Source organism: Macaca mulatta, chromosome 3 (genome assembly GCF_049350105.2).
Source record: "Macaca mulatta isolate MMU2019108-1 chromosome 3, T2T-MMU8v2.0, whole genome shotgun sequence".
In the NCBI taxonomy this organism is placed as follows: Eukaryota; Metazoa; Chordata; class Mammalia; order Primates; family Cercopithecidae; genus Macaca; species Macaca mulatta.
In genome coordinates this window covers 139,267,707-139,290,733 of record NC_133408.1, presented here as the reverse complement: position 1 = coordinate 139,290,733, position 23,027 = coordinate 139,267,707, and the positions used below count along the sequence as shown (strand labels likewise).

General features: G+C 34.6%; 1 protein-coding gene across 2 annotated transcripts in view; it reads left to right on the top strand.

Annotated features, from left to right (window-relative positions):
- Positions 1-22,003, top strand: part of GNAI1 (G protein subunit alpha i1) — an 81,658-nt gene extending 59,655 nt beyond the window's left edge. For both annotated transcript variants that reach the window (XM_015134189.3, XM_015134190.3), the window contains exons 4-8: positions 3,921-4,078; positions 8,402-8,530; positions 13,667-13,796; positions 15,443-15,596; positions 19,918-22,003. In XM_015134189.3, the coding sequence (XP_014989675.1) occupies positions 3,921-4,078; positions 8,402-8,530; positions 13,667-13,796; positions 15,443-15,596; positions 19,918-20,108 (762 nt within the window). In that variant the 3' untranslated portion in view covers positions 20,109-22,003. The remainder of the gene's footprint in view (positions 1-3,920; positions 4,079-8,401; positions 8,531-13,666; positions 13,797-15,442; positions 15,597-19,917) is intronic.
- The last annotated feature ends 1,024 nt before the right edge of the window (positions 22,004-23,027 follow it).

Sequence of the window (23,027 nt, the reverse complement as noted above, 5' to 3'; positions counted from 1 at the left end):
TCAGAGATAAATTTATGGGGAAAAAAGAAAAATGACTTCCCATTTCATTTCCTCAAGTCAGTTTTACTTTGATTATATTTGTGCTTTTAGAAAAAAATGTATTTTACATGTATGTATTCCTTAAAGCAACTCTTTAACATCTGATCAAGTCAGTTTCATCCCTGGGATGCAAGGTTGGTTCAACATACGCACATCAGTGTAATCCATCACATTAACAGAACCAAAGACAAAAACCACATGATTATCTCAATAGATGAAGGAAAGGCCTTCAGTAAAATTCAACACCCCTTCGTGCTAGAAACTCTCAATAACACTCCATTACCATATTATTTAGCTTCTGTTTTAGAAGGGTTTGCTGATCTTTTTAAATGTAAACTCTTAATCTTATGCATAAATTCTACCTGCTGTATTACAATGAATAGTCATACCACTTTGCTTTAAAACCTCAGTCTCTCATTCCCCTTCCCTTTTTTGTTTTTCAGGTGGCTTTATTAAAAAAAAAAAAAATCCTGTAATTGAGATGAACTCTGATATCTTTTGCTCTAAGAATGCTCCTTTTTCTGCTCTGTGCCTAAACATGAACTCTGTTCTTTGTTACCTTGTAATTATGTCAGACTACAGCCATCATGCTCCCTCAAAGTCTTCTCCTCCTATCCTAGGCAGACTCTTATGAATTTTCATAAAGTGGGTGATAGCTTTAAATAAAACATGTAATCACTGAATAAGTACAGCATGCTAGATATTCCCTGATCACTGCTTGGAATGAGGACTTATTATTTGTCTCTTGACAAAATAGTGCTTCATAGCTCCTTTCTGAGTTCTCAGAGCACACGGTTTTATGAACTGGAATTTACCTTCTCTAAATCATCTTATTTTTATTTAGCTTTTAGTAATTTGAAAATATTTTAGCTTTGCTACATGAGAGGAATTTTTCTGTCAAATAATTGCCTGTCAAATAATGTTTCTTTCTCTTCACCACCACAAAGACTTCCTGTAAACTGCTTTATTAACCTGTAACCCTCCTTACCAAACTCCAGTCTTCTCTTAAGTAATCTCTATTCTTTTTCTACTCCGCATCACACTGTTTTGGTACCCTCACATTTATATTTATAAATGTTAAGTAATTTTCCTTCTCATAAATTTTGCAAAGACCTCATTCCATGGCAAGATAAAATCATTGTCATCATTCTGTGTTTTTAAAATTTATCCTGTTTTAGATACAGCCACTTATGAACTGTTGACTCCCTACTTTGTATGATTGGGTGACTAGCCATGGAACTTTAAGTAAGTTGCTTAAGCTCTTTGTGCCTTGGGTTCGTTTTATACAGAAGATTAGGTAGAATAATTTCAGCAGTGTTCTTCTGCTCAGATTTATTACCTGAAAGCTCATCTACAGACACACCTGAATGTCCTGGTAATGATGTGGAAGTGAATAATCCCAGTAAGTTTTTTTTAAAGAAAAGGTTTTTTTAAAGAAAAGGTTTTTTTTAAAGAAAAGAGGCTTGAAAAAATTATCTGAGCTTTACAACTTGATGTTATGAGATACATATAGATTGTAAAATGGTTACTCTAGTGGAGCAAGTTAACATATCCATTATCTCACATAGTTAAATTTTTTGGCTACAAGAGCAGTTAAAACCTATTTAACAAAAATCTCGAATACGGTACATTTTCATTAGCTACAGTCCTCATATTGTACTTCAGTGTCCACTTCTCTAGACTTGGTCATCCTGCGTATCTGCTACTTTGTATTCTTTGAATATGTCTATTTTCTCTTTCTCCTCCCTCCTCTCCTCCCCTACCCCACAGCCATAACTACTGGTTTGTCCTCTACCTTTGTATATTTGACCTTGACCTATTTTTGTTTCTGTGGATTTTTTTTGAGACCTGAAGGACATTATGCTTAGTGAAATAAGCCAGACACCGAAAAATATTACATCATCTTACTTATATGTGGAATTATGAAAAAGAAACATTTTTTTTAATGCTACAGAGAGAATGCAGTTTATAAATACAGCTTCCAAAGTTTCTTAAGGCTTTTCTTCAGGCCTGTCCCTGGAAAGTTTGAGAAGAATGTGATCTTGTAACCCATACTGGAGGGCATTAGTCCTTTTTTGTCAAAAAACGCTATTGAAATTGAATGAAGACGTCATAATGAAAGCTCATTTAAAAACCTACTTATACGGAAAGTACTTTACTAAAATAGGTTATGTTTGATGTAATTTAATAAATAAAAATGGTCAGATTCAGAAATTTCTCATGTATAGGTAATCGGATAATTGAATAATTGTTTACTGGAATTAGGCTAATGGTGCTAAGAATGACTTGAAACCATGTTATGTGAGGTTTATTAAGGATATTATGCACGTGTCGCTTGCTTGCATGCATTTCTCTTGTGATTTGCTAAAAAGGGAAGCATATGCTTGAATAATATGTTCTCATGCTGAGAGACTTAATTATTTTTCATGATGGGTTCCAGCTGAAAAGAAAATGTTTCACAAATTGGCAACAGCATGAATTTATATTGTCAGCTAGTACACTCTGCTAGCCTGTGTCACCAAATGCTGCTTCTCTTCTATACCCCTTTTAATAATGTGTGCCATCACTTTGTAAGCATCTGCTACGATACTTTGGAAGAATGCCCCTTGAGAGAAATTAGGAATTGTCCACCCAGTTAACTTAAAGCTACATATTTAAAGTTAAGGAGAATCTTGGTTAAGAAAGAAACTTCACATCTGGGTTTTTTGTTTGTTTATTGTTGTGTTTTTTAAAAATTGTGTTATTACTTGAAAACTGGAGTTATGTTATCCAGTGTGGTATCTACTATCTGCATGTGGCTACTGAATCCTTAAAATGTATCTACTCTGAATTGAAATGGGCTGTTTGCATAAAATACACACCAGATTTTGTAATATGTGTGAAAAAATATACATAATAAATTTCATAATAAATATAATTGTATATTTATTACATATAAATGAATTGATATTTTTATACATAGGTTAAGTAATACTGTTAAAAATCATTTCACATAGCTTTAAAAAAAGCTTTTACAAATGTAGCTATTAGAAAATTTAGATTGTATTAGTGGTGCACGTTATAGTTCTCTTGGACCCCACACTGATTTAGAGTGGTTGATTACTTGTGGATCAGAATAACCAAATATGAGTAGCCTCAAATTTTAAGCAAAGTTTAATTAACTTTATATAAAGTATCTTTTCATTTAGAAATTTTTACATACTGTCTTCTATATATATCATGAGTATTTCTACTCCAAAGCTGTGCTTATTTTGTTTTCTATGCCTGGATTAGCAAAACACCTGCTCCCAACTTCTGCCCCATTGATTTTAATGTGGCCATACTTAAAATCTCCTGAAAATCTCAGACCATTGTATGAAACTAGTCTTCTGGTCTTGCCCACTCCACATTGATTTCTCCCTGCTCTGAACTTGTTTTGCAACTATAAGGTATATCAGAAAGCTAACACTTAGTTCAATTCTATCTCTAATTTTTAAAAGTTGTGTTTCTTAGTTTAGAAAACATTTTGAGGAGAGAGGAAGAAGACATAGGTTCTTCTTCTGTTTTCTCAAAAATGACCATCTTCAGTACACAAAAAACTGTGAGTGCATAATTGGTTAATGTCCCCTTTATGAGCTGGAACCTTAGTTATTCTTCCAGCTTCCTAGTGCCTTGACAGATACTACTGACACCACAAAACATAGACGTATGATGTATGATTATTGTCTTTTGGTCAACCCAGTTTTTAAGTGGTGCCTTAGAGAAAGAAAAGTAATGACACATTAATAAAAACAGGAAATTCACTATTGCCATTTTTTTTTAACTCTATAATTGTCTCCTTTGTACTTTTTATCTCAAACATATCCCTATTTACTTAAAAAAAATGTCCTTTGAATGTTCAGGATGATGCACGCCAACTCTTTGTGCTAGCTGGAGCTGCTGAAGAAGGCTTTATGACTGCAGAACTTGCTGGAGTTATAAAGAGATTGTGGAAAGATAGTGGTGTACAAGCCTGTTTCAACAGATCCCGAGAGTACCAGCTTAATGATTCTGCAGCATAGTAAGTAATCATAACTTCAGAACTAAACTATCATGAATAATTACTTGCAAGTCAAATATACTTCCAAGTCAATTTTATTGCAGAATTGGCTGACACATTCTTGTACAACTTAGGATATTCAAGATGACAATATTTTAAAATTTTATCTGTCTTATGTGTGTTGTGTGTGTGTAGATAGCAGTGTTATTTCCTGTGTGTTCAATAGTGTCTCAAGAGACTCATGCTATGTAACTCTAATTGAAACATGCAAAATGGTACCTTTTCCAATATATTTTCAAGAAAGTAATTGGAAGTTTCCAGAATCCACTCTGAATTGGGGTGTATAAGTTTACTTGGAGCTATCTTGAGAGTGTAACTGATTTGAGTTCTTTTCATTATACTAGCAGTGCCTGAGAAGAGTTACTTGTTCAATGACAGGTACTTTAGGGATTTTTTTGAAAGAGTGCAGAATGACTCCAAGATGTTTTTTCAGTAAGTAAAATAGCTCTGTATTTGAAAATTGTCAGTTGTGTGTGTGCCCTGTTGTATTTGATACAGTTTCCAGATACTTAAGTTCAGTTTTTTAGAAGAAAAATCTGCCCTAAATTTTCAGGTGGTGGCGCCAGAAAGTTTGCAAAACAAGTTGTGATAAAACCTAATCAGGGAAGCTGGGTGAGGTGGCTCATTGCTTGTAATCCCAGCACTTTGAGAGGCCAAGGTGGGCAGCTCTCTTGAGCCCAGGTGTTTGAGACCAGTCTGGGTAACTTAGCGAGACCCACCCCCACATCTCTACAAAAATACAAAAATTATCTAGTCATGATGGTGCACACCTGTGGTCCCAGTTACTCAGTGGGGCTGAGACAGGATGATTGCTTGAATTCAAGAGTTTGAGTTTGCAGTGAGCCATGAACATACCACTGCACTCCAGCCTGTGAATGGAGCGAGGCCCTGTCTCAAAAAAATAAAAAATAAAAACCTAATCAGGGAGCTTTCTGTTTGGTGATCTCCATAGAACAACACCAAAAACAACAAAAAAAACAAATTTATAATTTACCACACATACTCAAAAAGTCCTATATGATATGTATTAGGCATTAATTGCTCTTAAAATCTATGTTGTGCATTTGTTTTACTTTCCAGGATTGTTCCATTTTCTTGACACAGCTGTTGGCTGTTAGGGACACAAGTAAGGATTAGATAGATGACAGATTTTGAAAGGTCTAGGTGAATGCATACACTTTGCCACAATGAATAAGTAAATGAGGTGTGGCTCCTGAAGAGCGAATTATATTATTTGTTCAGCATCAGCATAGGTACTATATGTTGTGTGATTTAGTGTGTTTAAGAAATAGTATTGTATCACCCACATCAATCTTTATAACCCTGTATTTCTTAATCTATATTTTTAACATTTTACACTTGTATTAACCTTATGTATTATTATGTGGTTTATACATGTATATATAACATAAACACATTGAATATGTAGCCCATCTCTCCAACTGGTATCATATCCTATACAAAGAAATATTCCTTGACTCACTGAGTTGGTCCTTGCTCTCCAGTTTTAGGTACTCCTAATTTACTTTTTCTTCAGCTTTCCTTTTATTTTGAGGTTATTTTATTTCTGCTTATGTTGTGAATATTTGATTATTTTCTGTCTCTGCCGTTACATTGTAAATTCAGTAATGTGTTTTTACCTAATGTATTCCCACAGCCTGACACAGTCAGCACTCAATATGATCTTGTTTAATAATGAATGAATTCATAAACCAGGCATCACAAAGGCTAGAAGACAAATTAGAAAAAATACTTATAGGAAGAACACAAGTCTTAAACCATATTTGCTTTGACACCACCAGCATCTGCAGAGATTTAAGTGGGAGTCACTATTATGAGAAGATTGCTTTGAGTGGAGCCCAGCAAAAGGAGCTATTTCAGTAATTAAGGGGTGCTACTTGGGAATGACAGATTGAAGTTCTCTTTCTCACTATATGTGGGAACTTCCAGACCCCCTCAGTCTCTTGTCCACTACTCTCTCCTGTGCACACTACTTGAAAATGAGTTAACAAAAACATAGTCTGGGCATTGGTGGCTTATGCTTTGTAATCCCAGCATTTGGGGAGGCTGAGGTGAGAAGATCACTTGAGCCTAGGAATTCCAGACCAGCCTGAGCAACATACTGAGACCTTGTCTCTACAAAAAGTAAAAACAAAAAAATTAGCCAGGCATGGTGGCCCATCCCTTATAGTCCTCGCTTCTTGAGAGACTGAGTCAGGAGAATCACCCAAGCCCAGAAGGTTGAGGCTGTAGTGAGCTATGACTGCGCAGCTGCATTCCAGCCTGGGTGACAGAGCAAGACCATATCTAAAAGAAAAAAAATAAAGTTATAAAATGAAAAATATGTTGCTTTAGTTTTACATTATTTTATTCTAATAGTCGTGACCTTAAGATGGCACTAATGTGGCTGCTTTTTAGGAATGAAGAAAGTCATAGAAACATTTTTCTCCATAGTTATTAGAGGGAATCTTGATCTATGAGTTCTTGACTGGGGATGCTAAGATGCAGTCAAGTTGCCCATTAGGGCTGACTCCCCACCAATTCACACTTTAAATTTGTAATCATTTAGAACAATCAGAATTTTTCGCAGTGCCTGCTTTTCTTCTTTGTCTTATTGAAATATTATTTTTAGAGATTTTTTTGAACTGTAGCAGTTTTTTGTTTTGTTTTGTTTCTGTTTTGTTTTTGTTTTTGTTTTTTGGTTTTTTGATATGGAGTCTGGCTCTGTCGCCAGGCTGGAGTGCAGTGGCATGATCTTGGCTCACTGCAACCTTGGCCTCCCAGGTTCAGGCGATTGTCCTGCCTCAGCATCTCGAGTAGCTGGGATTACAGGCACACACCACCACGTCCAGCTAATTTTTGCATTTTTAGTAGAAACGGGGTTTCACCATGTTGACCAGGATGGTCTCGATCTCCTGACCTCGTGATCTGCCCACCTCGGCCTCCCAAAGTGCTGGGTTTACAGGCGCAAGCCACCGTGCCCAGCAAACTATAACAGTTTTAAGCAAAGAAATCTGTGAGTAATCAAAGAACATTTTAAATAAGAGTAGCTCATTATTTTAAAGAGGCAGTAAAATCTTGCCATGGCTTGTTTGATTTGTTAAGTCGGATTTTCTTACAATAAAGTAGAACATTTGGAATTAAAAGCACAGAGAAAGTACTGGAGTATTATCACCAATGTGATAAGATTCTCTTAACTTCAGTAAATACAATACAGGTAACTCAGGCTGTCATCTCTCTATGTGTTCTAGTATAATTACCACATACATACACTTGACTGTCTAAAACATTTTTTATTTCCAAGTTATCAGTCACCTTATAGCTCTCGTAATAAAAGCACTGCGGTGATGCTCTCTACATTCAGCTGACCTTAGGACTCATTCCATAACTCCTCGTTTAAGGCTTTGTATAGCTTACTAGTGGCTTTACTCTCCAAGAAAGAACAGGCAACTGTTCTCATCTCCATACTAATTTACAGCTTCTCCTGGGGCAGTGTCATTCCTTTTCTTCCATCCCCGTTATTCTGTTTACACCCCTCACTATCCATGAATCCTTCTTTAATCACCTAGATCCACATTAATCTCTCCATACCTATACTTTCTGTGAATTATTGACTATACCGTATAATTTGACACAAAATAACTTACTCTTTTACATTGCATGGTATGATACCACTACATTTTTATATCACAACATATGTAGCACCAGTGGCAGAGTATTACATGAGTGACTAAAACATGTATTGATTTAGAGAGCAGTAAAGTGCAGCGTAGAGGAGTATTTGCTGTTTTCCTGTATGTAACGTAAGAGTGGTTGAAAAGAAACATCTCATTCAGCCTTTGGGCAGAGCTTTCATCACTACTTGCTCCAAAATTAAGACTTTAAAAATCTTCAATAAAAAAGAGTGATGTCTGGATCATAAACACAGTGCTATATCCAAAAAGTGTGATAAAGAATTCTAAGAAACAAACTCATGCTGTGTACTAGCTTTCTGTTTTTTTTTAAGTTGTTCTTTTTCCTTTGAATTACTAACTGTCCCTTAGAAATAAAGAATATATTTAAAACATACTAAAAGAGCTTTGTGGTTGCAGAGGTGTAAACATTTTTATTTCCATGGGAGTTATATAAGAAGATACCAACTTAAACTCGTTTGTATCTTTACACAGAATTTTAAAAACTTTTAGTGATTTCAGATTATCGCTTATATTGCAGTGTGTTTTAATTTTTGTTTTGGATGATCTTTATTGGCTATATTTAATACGTTGTTTTGTTTAATTTTTTCAGCTATTTGAATGACTTGGACAGAATAGCTCAGCCAAATTACATCCCGACTCAACAAGATGTTCTCAGAACTAGAGTGAAAACTACAGGAATTGTTGAAACCCATTTTACTTTCAAAGATCTTCATTTTAAGTGAGTAGCTTTCTAATTTTAGATATAAAACACATTGTTTTAGAAATAAAAGGTATAATAAAAGTTGACAACATTTTTACAGTCGGAAATTACAATTGGAAAAAAACTTTCTTCAGATGATTATACAAAATAATTTTTGGGTGAAGTCAAAAAAAGCATTCCTAAGTGGAATATTTTTATTTAAGAAAATCTATCCAGGCAAATTCTGTTTTGCCTGTAGTTTTTACAGTGATTCAAACAAAATAGTTTTTGGCTTTTATTTCTAAACAGAAAATTCTGCTCTAATCTACTGTGTTTTCGGAAAGTGTTGCCATCTATTTTTAGGTAAAAAGAGAGCAAGTTTTACTGATAGTATAAATGCTTATTTATGGAAATACTAAGAGCAGCTTTAAAAATTTTTTCATGAACAGTTTTCTTCCTAGGGAACTTGCCGTCCCTGTGAAGGTAGTCCTTATGCACTATTTCATGATAAGAAATACACATTTAAAGTGTACTGAATATCCGCTTACTGAGGTCTGAGCAGAAGAGCACTGAATTGTAGTCTTTAGAAATGCAAGGGGTCTTGGAGTGAATGTTTTCCCAGTTCCCTCATTTTATAATGAACGAGGCTCAGGAAAGTTTAGTAAAACATCATATTCAAATTTACAAAACTACTTTTCTCTTTTTCCAGTAAATAACAGTTTCCAAGGTATGAGGAAAACTGTTGGACTTAAACACAACTGAATATGATGTTTTCATTTGCAGAGTCTTGTTTTATTATACAGCCTTCCTGGTCAGTTACTTTCATCTGTTTCCCTTCCAGGTCATCTGCTAGTTGTTACCATGACTTCTTCTAAAAATTTGCTCCACTTACTCATTTCATTGTTCACTCAAACAAAATTGCCTTTAAGTCTGTACTGTTATTCATCATTTCTATTAAAGTAATAGTAAAATCATGAAAAGAGAAAGTATGTAGCCTATGTAAAGATATATACATTAATAAGATAACATCACAGGATATTCTACTGAAACAAAACTTCTGTATTGTCATAGACATCTAAGACCACTGTAGTGTTACTTGATGTTAAAAAATACTCATTAAAAAATACAGATGTTCCTTTTTTCCTTCTTAGTATTTTTTATTTCAGTACATTGAAGCTAAATAAAGAGGCAGAAGTTCTTTTTTTAAAATCTGCTAGTTTCTTATAATTCACATTCATTTAAAATGTCACATGTCCCAAGTGCCAGTTGAGTGTTCAGCTGAAGGAACACCAAACACAAAGCTGTTCAATAGCTTTGGGAGGCCCTTCTGAAGTCAATGACTAATTTATATGACTATAATAGAGTCACATTATTCACACAGTATTAAAACCTATGCGTGTCCTACACCACATATTCACTAGTAAATATTCCTGGAAATGAAAATAATAAAAATGCTAGAATTAAGTGAGTTGTAGACTTATAGGGATTTTATTGTTGTTGTTCTTTTAAATTTAACAGATAGGGATATTTTTGTTTGTTTTTAACCCAGCAAGGTTAAGATTGATTTTAAGATTGCCACTGTAGTCATGGGCATCAAGTAGCTATCATCGCACAGCTGCAGAGCTTTATAGATATGTTGACCCAAATTGAGCACACTCCAGTTGTCACTGCAGGAGATTGGATTAGAAAAGGTGTTTATGGTCTGTTTTTTTAAGGAAAATTTTAATATTTCATGTTTTTCTAAATTTCAACTTTTAAATACAGTGAAGGGTTAGATAAATCATTTGTTATCAGTTTGTGATTTTTTTTTAAGATTATGTTTAGTGGAGGTTTTTGGTGTCTTTGTAGAAATTCAAACTTTACAAGACTGTGTATATATCTCCTTAACTTTTACCCAACTCTATCCCCACAATACCAAAAAGAATTTTTTAAAAGATTACACAAGCAAAAGAACAATAAACTTATATTATTCTGTTTGCCAAAAAGTAATTTGTCTGCATTTGGTTTGCAAACGGAGTGTCCCATATCGTTATTGAAATTATTTTGTCTTTTTTATTTTCACTAAAAATTATATGATTCAACATAATCATTCTAAATAAATCTTTACTGTGAATTACGGATTAGGCTTTGCTTCATCTAACTTTATTGCTCTGAAATGGTCATGATAATAAAGCAGAATTTCTAAAATCATCTTGGAATAAAGGTTCCTAGTGAGAGAAAAAATAGTTATCGGTTCATCTCATAAAGAAATCTCACTGTTAGAAGTAGTGAGCACTGTTAAATTATATGCAACAATACTTCTGATTGCTTCCATAAATATTTTATATTTAATACATTTGTTGCTATCACTTGTCACTGATTTACAGGTGGTTCATGTAATTGAATTTTCCAGAAAACTAAAGCTTTATTTCAATTTTCATGGCTACTTCTCCCCAAGAAACAAACATTGACCTGCTTTCTTAAACAAAGATATAGGTCATAATTAATTTATCTGGCAGCATTAGCTTTGTGCTTTAATACATGCTATGGTTTTGCATAGGGTTTTTTTTTTTTTTTCATTTTCATTCTTTTCTAAAAAAAAGCCCTCAGTGGACATTTTATACTGCTGTCATTATCTCTTACTGAAATTGTTTAACTTCTTTTAGTCTGCTTATTACTATTTCCATAATATTAAATAAACAAACTGAGTACTCTGATTTCAAATAATCAGGTATGTCTGATCCAGAGAATATAATCATTTTATCTTAAAACTAAGAAGTGATTTTAATGACAAGGAAGTTCACTAATAGATTGGGACTTAGAATTTTTTTTTAACCTAGTATACCTTAGATTCTGATTTTGGTTTTTGTTCACGTTGTTTTAAAGATTGTGTTCTAAAGCAAACTTAAATTATGTTCAGCTAATGGCTTACAGTAGTCCCCCCTTATTTGAGGGGATATGTTCCAAGACCCCCCATGTATGCTTGAAACTGCTAATAGTACTGAACCTTGTATACACCGTGTTTCTTCGTAGGCATACATACCTATGATAAAGTTTATAAATTCAGCACAGTAAGAGACTAACAACTAATAATAACATAGAACAATCATGGCAACATACTATAATTAAAAGGTATGTGAATGTAGTCTCACTTTCTCAAAATACTGTTGTATTTTTGGACCTTGGTTGACCACAGGTAACTGAAACTGCAGAGAGTGAAACCAGGAATAAGGGGGAACTACTGTATTTCTAACCAATATTGTCTGAGGAGAAAATGTGTGGTGTTGGAGTTAGCAAGTAAAGATTCTAGACCTCGGTTCCCCTAATAAGTAGTTGGGTAAACTTGGTTAAGTTTCTTAACATTCTATTACAGTTTTGCTCTGTTAGAGGCTTAAAAATAAAATGAGTTATTACCTATGAAAAATGCTGTAAAGGTGAGAACTCTATAAATAGTAATAAGTGGCAGAGGCAAATACTAAATCAGTTATTTGGTACTTAAGGCGGTCTGACTGTATAAAATTCACTTTTCATCTTGTTTAGGTGCACTCTTAAACATTTATTTCAGGACCATAGTTTTCACTTCCCTCCTAGGTTTTTCAAACCTGTCATTTCAGCATCCAGCAAATACTGGGATTGAGTAAAGTTGACTCTCACCATTATCCTTCCACGAGGTTCATTTATCGTACTCCATTTAAGCTTCTTGGTTGAGATTGATGTATTTAGTTGCTGTTTTTATTCGGTGACTTAAAGATAAACACAGGTTTGTCAGGAACCTCAGATAAACTTTGTCTTATTTTGGATTTTGAATTCTGTTGAATTACTATCATTGCTAGCATATGGTTTCAACTTTGCTTTTTATAGGTTAAATGAGCCTCAGATGAATGAGAGCAGAAATGCATTTAGAATAATTCTACTGGGAACTCTTGAGTGTGGTCATCACTGAGATATGCTATCTTTTCAGTAAAGTTATTTTCAAATTGTGTTCCTGGGCATTTTTGCAAATGGTAACCCAATTTAAATCATTTTAATTTACTATCATTTATTTTGTTCTTGTTTGATCTTTATTACCCAGCTATGCGTTTTACATCTTAACTCTTTGATTTATTTTGTGGTAGAAACATTTTATTATATAACTTACCTGAATTTAATGAACAATGGTATCAGCTAAGCCAAAAGAATGAAGCTGCTTAAATGATCATAAAAGTAACAATACTAGTTGATGTACTCAGATTTGGTTTATAGGCCAGTACTGCTCTGTAGGGAAAATTCTTTTTGCCTGGGAATTAAATAGGGACTATTTTAATTAGTGCACCATCTAGATAAATGGAGCCTTTAAAAATGTACCAGTTTGCATAGTGTTTTCATTATATAAGTGGTTATTTCTAGGTTGTATAATGTAGTCTATGCAAATTTTAACTTTTGCTTAACTTTAGAAGATCTTAGAAAAGGAATAGACTATTGTCTTTATATTGTTTGATTTTGCTACTACTTTGTTCAGTAACCTACAGTGGTTCACTATTGTATATTGTATAAAAATTGAGTTTTTTTCCATTCTAAATTTTGAGGCCATTCAGTAGGATCACTCATTTATGTCATAGTTCAGTTCTCTCATTTTGTAATGTATCCTGATTTTACTTTTTATGCAAACGTATTTTACCCTATCTGAGTTTTATTTGCTTGCCCTACATTTTCTTACCTGAAATGGCTTCTTCTTTACATCAAAGCCTTGCTTATTACTTCTGAGCTAAAACAACATGTTTTAGTAGGAGGAGGGTTCTCTGTTCTCTGCCTTCGATGTCCGTGACTGTGGCAAATGGAATATTTACTCTTTGATCTCTGCATTCCCCAGTTGCTTCATGTGACTTCTCAGTGTTTACACACAGTGCAGTCCATTCATTTGTTTGCTTTAATGTTCTAAGTGTTCTTCCATGTGTTAACGTCTTGTCTTTTGAGGGTACTTTTGTTTTTGCTTTTGTTTTAGAGATACCCTCCCTTCAATCAAAACTTTTAAAAACTAGCAGATTTTTTCCCCTTTTGAGAAGTCCAGTTTGTGACATTGTTTTCCTCCCATAAAGTCCTTCTCTCCTTCCTTTTCATCACACATTTCCACAACTATTCAGAGCTTTTTTTGTTAAAGAACTTCTCAGAACTTCTTGAACGTTTAATATGATGTTAACTCATTTCTCCTCTTAACAGAATGTTTGATGTGGGAGGTCAGAGATCTGAGCGGAAGAAGTGGATTCATTGCTTCGAAGGAGTGACGGCGATCATCTTCTGTGTAGCACTGAGTGACTACGATCTGGTTCTAGCTGAAGATGAAGAAATGGCAAGTAGAACTACTTTAAGAGTTGAGCTTGAAACATGAAGAGCTGAAGGTGTTGCCAAGAATTTTTCTGAGAAAAATTCTTAAATTCTTTCTAATGTCTATAACAATTTGAAAGTACAGGGTCTTTCCTCTAACTTTTCTATTTGCCTAATACAAGAGAAATATACTAGAGAAGCACAGGTGGATCTTGAGGAAAAGGAAAGTATGGAGAGTCAATCTCACCTCAAGCCTGTAAGCTTAACTATGCATTTCTGTATCTGATATCAACATAGCACATGGAAATATATTTACATAGTAGTTCAAGATCCCTTTTCTTAATTTGTTACTTCTATTAGTTTAGTAAATCCTTTTTTTTTTTTTTTTTTTTTTTTTTTTTTGAGATGGAGTCTTGCTGTGTTGCCAGGATGGAGTGCAGTGGCACGATCTTGGCTCACTGCAACCTCCACCTCCCGGTTTGAAGCCAGTTCTCCTGCCCCAGCCTCCTAAGTAGTTGGAATTACCGGCACGTGCCACCACACCCAGCTGGTTTTTGTATTTTTAGTAGAGATGGGGTTTCGCCACATTGGCCAGGCTGGTCGCAAACTCCTGACCTCTGGTGATCCACCCACCTCAGCCTCCCAAAGTGCTGGGATTACAGGCCTGAGCCACCACACCCAGCCAGTAAATCTTTAATATATGTTATACTTTGTTGCTGCCCTGTAATTTTCAGATAGGTTTCAATGTACCATTAATATGGGGGAAGTATTTTTAAATAGAAATGTAAAACTTTAAGTTAACTTTATTACGAAGTGGGGAAAAAGGAGTAGAAATGTCTTTTGTACAGTTGACCCTTGAACAACAGGGGTTTAAGCTGCATGGGTCCACATATATGAGAATTTTTTTCAACCAAGCACATTCATGGGATGCAAAACCTGAGTATGCAGAAAGTCAACTTTTCCTGTACGTGGGTTCCACAGAACCGCCTGCTGGACTTGAGTATATGCAGATTTTGGTACCTTTGGGGGTCTTTGTACTAATCCCTCTGAATATACCGAGAGACGATTATATCTTTAAAATCAAGTCTATGAAATTATAGTGCAATGCAACACCACATGTTCATTTCTCTTATTTCAGCACTACAAAATGTATCAGTGCCCTCTTTGATGAGCACAGATCCTAGAAGTTCCAGAAACAGGAATTGGAAGTGTTCTTCCAGTATTTATATTTATTGTAATATTTAGAGTAATGGGCTAATTGGGTCTTAGCTTGTTCAATTCAATTTTATTAATCTTTAAAAACCTCTGTTTATCTTTTAATGGAAACTTAGATGAAATAAGCTCTATGACGATGTCATTTCTTTTCACAAGTTCACATTTCACATCCTAGATTATACTGTCCTGTAGCAGGATGTTCTCTGGCATAGAGCATGACATATAGTGGGCACTTAGCAAGTAAAAGTTGGATGCAGAAAGTGATGAAAGATGGTTAGACACTTCTCTCACCTAAAGTGAAAGTGTGTTCTGAAATGACAGAAATGTATTTTTGTGATATGTTATGTATTTTTCAATGACTAAACTCTGTTTTATTACAACACCTATTATTTTTTAAAATACTCCTTAAAAGTCCTTGCTGTTAGTGACCATTGGTTTTCTTTTTTTCTGTTATAGAATCGAATGCATGAAAGCATGAAGTTGTTTGACAGCATATGTAACAACAAGTGGTTTACAGATACATCCATTATACTTTTTCTCAACAAGAAGGATCTCTTTGAAGAAAAAATCAAGAAGAGCCCTCTCACTATATGCTATCCAGAATATGCAGGTATTTTACTTTTCTGGGAATCACTTGTCAAGTTACATATTTCTAATTGAAACTTTCCCTAAGGCAAGAATTCAGTTGTTAATTTAAATCTCTTGGCTTAGTGATTCTTAGACCTTTAAGGGATATTATTTATCAAACTGCAGTTGAGCACAGAAATTTCCTTAAGATGTGGAGGAAATTACTGAAAATAATGTATTCATTTTATGGAAAAGCTGTTAGATAATGTTTAGTGATGACTCCAAGTTAAAATACTGTTTTTAAACCAAGTTAACAGATTTCATATCAGTACTGTGTGATGTACAATAAATAAGACATGTCTCTGCCCACCATCTAATCTCAAAGACAGACATACTTAAACAACAAGCAATAGCAGTGCATCCTACTGCTAAAAAGGAACATGAACATTATTGTAAGGGGGAAAATGAAGATGGGATCATTGAAGCGGCTAACTCTTCCAGAAGGGCAGGGAAGGTTTCGCAAGAAGCCTAAGCTTTGGTAATGAGACTGTTAATAGTGCTTTAATTTTACTACAGTGGAAAATTCCATGGAGTGAGAAAAGTAGACCTGAAGTACAGTCCTGACTTTTCCATAATTAGCTCTTTGATCTTGAGCAAGGCAGTTAGTTCACCTAGGTCTCAGTATTCCATCTGTGAAGTCAGGAGTTGGGCTAAAACATTAGTTTTGGTTTAGTTTAGTTCCTTGGAGCACCTCCTGGGTTGCTGTTGAAGGTGGAGATGGGAGAGGGAACAGAACTAATTACTGCCCCCCGCACCCGCCACCTTATAACTTTTTCATTAAAGCAGAGGAACTCAGCTTTCATCTGGTTTCCATATCAAGTAAGGTTTTATTTTAGTGAAGAGCATTCAATATGCCTTAAAAAACAGGAGTTTGACTACCACTGGTGTATGTAATCTCCAAATCTACTTTGAAGAGTTTAGTTATTTACCGTCACTCCACTCTTCCTGTTTTTTTTAAAAAAGTCTCAAGGATTTGTTTTTTTATAAACAACGTTTTCCTGAGTCTTGTATTGAGTCAATTGTACGATGAGTATTCACTGCCATTTTACAGGAAATGTTAAGACAACCCTGTGATGTCAGTGCTCGGGTATCCCTACCCATACAAATGAGAATAGCGAGGCTTAGTGAAGCCAGAGTGCAGTTCCAGACCCAAATCCATTGTCCTCCTGCTCCTCGACCATTCATGGCTAGGCTACATTTAATTAAACATTCACTGAAACCAAAAGGGGAGGGTTCTTTGGTAAATATAATCATGTTAATTGTTATAGCTCTTTTTGCGTACTGTGAAATTATACTTCAGTTCAAACTAATTTCACACAGTTACTTTAAAACTTTGCTTTCTTTTTGGAAGTCATAGTCCTGAATCACTGTGTTCAGGAACATTTTTTTGTGCTTATTAGAAATAAGTTATCCAGAGTCAAGATGGCTTATTTTTTCCCTTATTTGAATATATTTTTTAGTTTATTTTTATCATATTCTATGATGTAGCCATTTTGTATTAATTCATAGTACCAGAGCCCCAAATGAATCCATAAATATTGTATAGCTACAGGGATTTCAGAAGAACTAAGAATATACTTGTTAGCTCTTTCCTTGCCAAGTAGACAGTGTGTTTAGGAATTTTTGCTTGTGTTTTGCTTAATAATCCCTGACTTCAGAATCTTTGCACAAAAAGAATATTACATAATTCTTTCACATCTCCAGAGTTAAGATTATTATTTAAGATCTCCATGGCATGCCCTAAGTATTGATTCAGTTGCTTCTTGCTTCAGCCGCAACTCTCAATTTCCTATGGCTATGGAAGAACCCTGTGTAGCGCCTAAGCAACTTGCTTGATTTATCTCCTGTCTGTCTGCTCATGTGTCATCCTTCTCCTCCTCTTCTTTTTACTGTATGTTGCCACTTTACCAGTTTCATCTGCAGTCATGTCATCTTAGCTCTCTATCCTTTCGTAGTCATAGCTATTCTCAATAGGTTAAATTTTATGGTCAGCCCTAATTTATCTCTGGAGCCTTAGATTTGCATTACCAACTGCTTGAACATACATGTTTTTTTGTTGTTTGTTTGGTTGGTTGGTTGGTTTTTTAGCACCCGAAGCTCAAACAGAACTCCTCTTCTTGTTTAAACGCAGATCTCTTCTCTTTCCTTTTTGATTGTGTCATCAGCCTCCCAGTTCTTCATTTTTGAACCTGGTTATCACCTGTGCTTACCTTTGTTCAGGATAATTCTATCTCACATAAAAAAAAATACCATATTTGCTCTCGTGTCCCTGCATTGCCATTCTTTTCTTAAGACTTAAAATCAGAATGAAGAATGTTCATTCATATGTGTTTGTACTTTGAGGGTAATCTAGCTAGCTGCCTAGGATATGTAGAGCAAATTGAGGTAGGCACTCAATGTAAGCTGTTTGGCTGAAATATATTTTAATTTAGCAGTTGCATTAGCTTCTGTGGGCCAACAAGATGCTGTTAATTGCTTTAAAATTTTGGAGAACGAAACTTAGGATTTAATAAAATTTGATTTTTTAAAGTATGTGATTTCTAGTGATATAAAATAGTTAAAATGTAAACTTAAAGACAATAACTTTATTACCTTTTTATCCCTAATAAAAATCTCATAATCTGTATCATAGCACATTACACAACATTCCTATGGGCATTTGTCACATTGTATTATACTGGATTCTGTAAGATATAAAAGGAGTATGGGGCTGGTGGGGTGTGATGTTTACTCTTGAGGAGTTCACATTCTAGTTTAGGAGACTCAACACTGAAAAAGAATTTAAGACTTTAAAGCAGTATAACAAAAACTGAAATAGTTATTTCTAGGAGGAGACAAAAGTTTTTAAGTGATAGAGAACCCAGCTAGATTTGATTAATTAGGAAAAGTTAGATGGAGTGCCAATTTTGAGCAAATGTGAAGGCAGGCAGAGATCTCAGCCGGTAAAGTAGAATGAAGAGGAAGTACTGCAGTACCACAGGTGGCAGTTTGCATGTTGGGTCCTCATGACATGGACCTGGGTTGAGCACCAGTGTGGAGGAGAGGATCTCAGAATGATGGCACTGCAGAGCAGGCTGGATAGTAGAAGACCTTGAAAGCCTGGCAGATAATTTTGGATGATTAATTTTTTTTATTGAAGCATTACATATAGCATTACATTGTATACATTATGTATATTATGTACGTACATATGTACACACACACCCTCAGCATAAGTGCATTTTTAAAGGTGAACATACCAGTATCCACCACTCAGGTCAAGAAACCAAACAGTTTCAAGACCCCTGAAAGTCCCATCATGCTTCCTCCGAGTCTTAACCAATCAAAACCTCCCCGCAACACACACGTACACACTCACATCCCATACACAGAGTAATCACTGATTACTCACTGATAATCACTGAAGACCTTAATAAAAGAACGGACACAAAGGAAATATATACCCACTTCACATGTGCCACAGACTCTATTAATTGGTGAGACTTTTGTCCTCACCAATTCATTTTTCAAACAGTGTTGTATCATACAGTATATGATCTTTTTGCATCTAGCTGCTTTTGCTCAATAGTTCACTTATGAGTGAACTCAGTTATTGAGTATAGCAGTAGTACTTTCATTCTCACTTCTTCTGTGTCTTCAGTGATACACAGTTCTGTCAAGTGTATATCTAGAAACTGAATTGCGGGGTCAGAGTGTGTGTGTGATTATCTTTAGATATTGCCAAACAATTTCTGGAGTGTTTGTACTCAGAGGGAGTCTTTTTTAGTCAGTAACCTGAAAGCTGGAGTGTGTCATTCACTTTTTTTGTAACCTCATACTCCTAAACATCATTGTAGACCTTGGTACAATTTTTGAATAAAGAAAAATGAGTGAAGAATGCTAATTAATGTATATATAGAAAAGGGAGGAAAAAATACTGATCAGCATTCAGCCAACATTTTTTGATCCACCGTTGAGCCAGAACTGAAATAGCATGCCGTCATCAAGCATCTGAGTTGGGGTGTAGAGGACAGAAGATAAGAGGATAAAAGATCTAGCCTTTGGAGATTGAGGCAGGAACAAAGATCATGATGAACACGGAATGCCATGTAGAGGAAATTTTTTGTTTAATTTTAGGGATAACTTACAGTCATTAAAGGTAATTAACATGGAGTGTTTTTCATGTAGAAGAAATAGTGTCTCCCATTCTAGAAGGGAAAGCACAGTTAAGGAGTCCATGAATGAAGCTGTATGAAACTGACTTCAGTATTTTAAGCAGTTATTTTAACTTTCTACATTATATTTCTTTCCTTTTTCCATCTCAGGATCAAACACATATGAAGAGGCAGCTGCATATATTCAATGTCAGTTTGAAGACCTCAATAAAAGAAAGGACACAAAGGAAATATACACCCACTTCACATGTGCCACAGATACTAAGAATGTGCAGTTTGTTTTTGATGCTGTAACAGATGTCATCATAAAAAATAATCTAAAAGATTGTGGTCTCTTCTAAGTTTTGCAGTTAATGGTAAAATGCATTTTCAAACCAAATGAGTACTTATATATGGATCTCTGTAGACTAGAGTCTTGCAGCAACACAGAATGTAATATAAGGCAAATGCATCTGGGACCTGACCAAAGTTGTTCTGTTTTGTTTTTTTAACTGAAAGTAACAGAAGGACCTTTCTTAAATGTGACAGATGGTCCTGCAGTGTGAAACTGAAGGACAGTGTTAAAGCTGGGCTCTAGTATATTGATGATTTCTGCATAAGTGTAAATATGCAAATGTATGTATACATGTATTTATGACTTTAGTTTTTGACATTATTTTTAGGTTTTTAGAGTGGCAACTTAGGATTCTAGGGTGATGGCTTTGGAAATAACATAAATAATACCTTGTACTGAATGACAGACTATTACTATGTTTGCCAGTTTTAAACAGCTTTATTTATGTTCATGTCCTGTAAATTTTTAAGTACAGTAATTAATATTAGGAAACATAACCCTTATCTTGATTATATGTATACTTGTATTAATAAAAATGTTATTTGTACAAACATTGCACAGACTATTTTAATAACATGATTTGTTCTTTAAATTTTATGTGTTTTATTGAAATGTTCTTAAGATGAATACACCTGCCTTTGGATCAATTATTTAAACATTGTGTGCATTTTGATTTTTCCTACTTTAAGAAAATAAAATAATTTAATTTTACATTAGATTCCACATTAGATTTGGTTTGAAAAACTAAAATTTCAGATTTTTGAGGATATACTGTCTTAGACTTATTGTAAACACTTAGTTTTTATTCACTTGTTTTCACTCTGAATTTTAATATTTGGCTGATATTAATGCATTGCCTCAAAGGTGATGTCATCTTCATTTTTATACACTTTAAATAACTACATTTTTGTTTATAACTAAGTTTTGAGGGATCCTAAGAGCGTTTTTGTGGGTAAAAAAAACCTGTGGGCATAATGAATTTTGAGACATTGGTGAGGCTTTTGTGTATTTCCCTTGAGGCGTCTCTTGTACCTAGCATACATGATAGCTCCTCGTTGGGAAGGTAACAAGAAGGATCTTTGAATACTCTATTGCTGATATAATACAAGATTTAAATTTATACATATAACTAGTTTCAAATGTGATTATCACATTATGTTAAAATTACTTTTTTTCCCTTAGATGTTCAGATTTCTCCACTTGCTTGAGTTTATATTATTTCTTTTTCAATTATACTATTATTTCTGAGAATGAAATGGACAATTACACTTAGAAAATGAGTACTAGTATTTAATAAGTCAGTGATTATGCTCAAATAAGTGTTACATATCACTAGATACTGAGCTTTGATAGAATAATTTTCTTTTGATTATTCATGATGTGTCATCTCTGACCTTGTTTCAGCAAAGTAAACAGCACTCCCTACCCCGCCCCCTTTTTTTACTCATCTTGGAAAAAGTTAGTCTTTCAGTACATGTTGCTGGTAAGTAGTTTCCAAGTTATATGTTGTCCCTGGGTTGAAGTATATTTGTTGAATTGTGTGTGTGTGCGTGTGTGTGTAACCATAAACTATATTCGTATCTGTTTCATTTGGAGGATTTTCTTCTTTGTAATGTAAAGAAATTCAAAGTTATCGAAGTACCTTAAATGTGTTAGCTTAGATTCTTTATGTGCCTTTCATGAAAGATATGTTTTCTTTAATTTTACTGATGGACCTGTAAATCCACATTGTGAAGCTATGTATGAAATTCAACTATAATATGAATAAATTTGAATCATGAGAATTATGGGTTAAAAAGCCACAAAGAAGCACATATTGGTGACCATCATTAATGAAATCCTGAACTTTGTGTAATTGTGTTAATAAATCCTAATAAATTTAAATTTTTAAAATTTTACAAACCTATTGGCTAAGTACATTTTGGATTAGAATTTAAGTATCAGTCTTGTATCTTCATTTCTTCTTTTTCTGTGCTCTTTACAATTTCAGCTACTTCAGAAGCTCAAATTTTCCCTGCTCCAAGCTATGAGATGTGATGCCACTTGTGGAATTGCCTTCTTGATATCCCCTTCTGAGAATCCATTGCCTGCTTTAACTCATTATATTCAAAACTAAATTCATCATCGTTCTCCCCTTAAACCAGTTCTCATCCCTGACTTGGCCATTTTTTTCTACTAAGTACCATCATCATTTATTCCTTCAATGGGGAAATTTTTAGCCATTTGGAACTTTTTTTTTTTTTTTTTTTTTTTTAATTTAAGGTCTGGGATACATGTGCAGAACGTGCAGGTTTGTTACATAGGTATACATGTGCTGTGGTGGTTTGCTGCACCTATCAACCCATCATCTAGGTTTTAAGCCCTGCATGCATCAGGTGGAACTGTTATTCCTCGTCTCCATTTCAGTTTACTGACAGTTCTACAAAGCCTTAACATCTGTTTTTTGTTTGTTTTCCTTTCTATTCCTACTACTACCTATTCAAGTCTTTGCTAAACTTCCTCTTGAAATGACTTATTAATTAAATTCCCCACCTCCCATTTCTCTCTTCTTGAAAAACCTAGGTAGGTTGTTCTAATACAGAACTGTGGCCCTATCTCCTTCGGTGCCTTGATCTGCATTGACTCTGATTTAATAAAGTTAAGTATGTTAGCCTCCCATTTAATGCTCTTCATCACCTGAGGCCTCTTCACTACTTCTTATTCTTTTCTACACTGTATCCAAATAGTGTCCTGTGCATAGCCTGGGCTTTCCTCCAAGTACTGTATTACTTACTACATGTGATATGCTTAGAGCAGTGCCTAAGTGTTCATTTGTGTCTGTCAATGTTATTTTTATTAGGACTTGTAAAATGGCATGTAAAATTCATTGGCACTTTGAAATTTGGTTGTGATGTATCTTTTAGACTCCTCTGGCATCTGTTCTTCA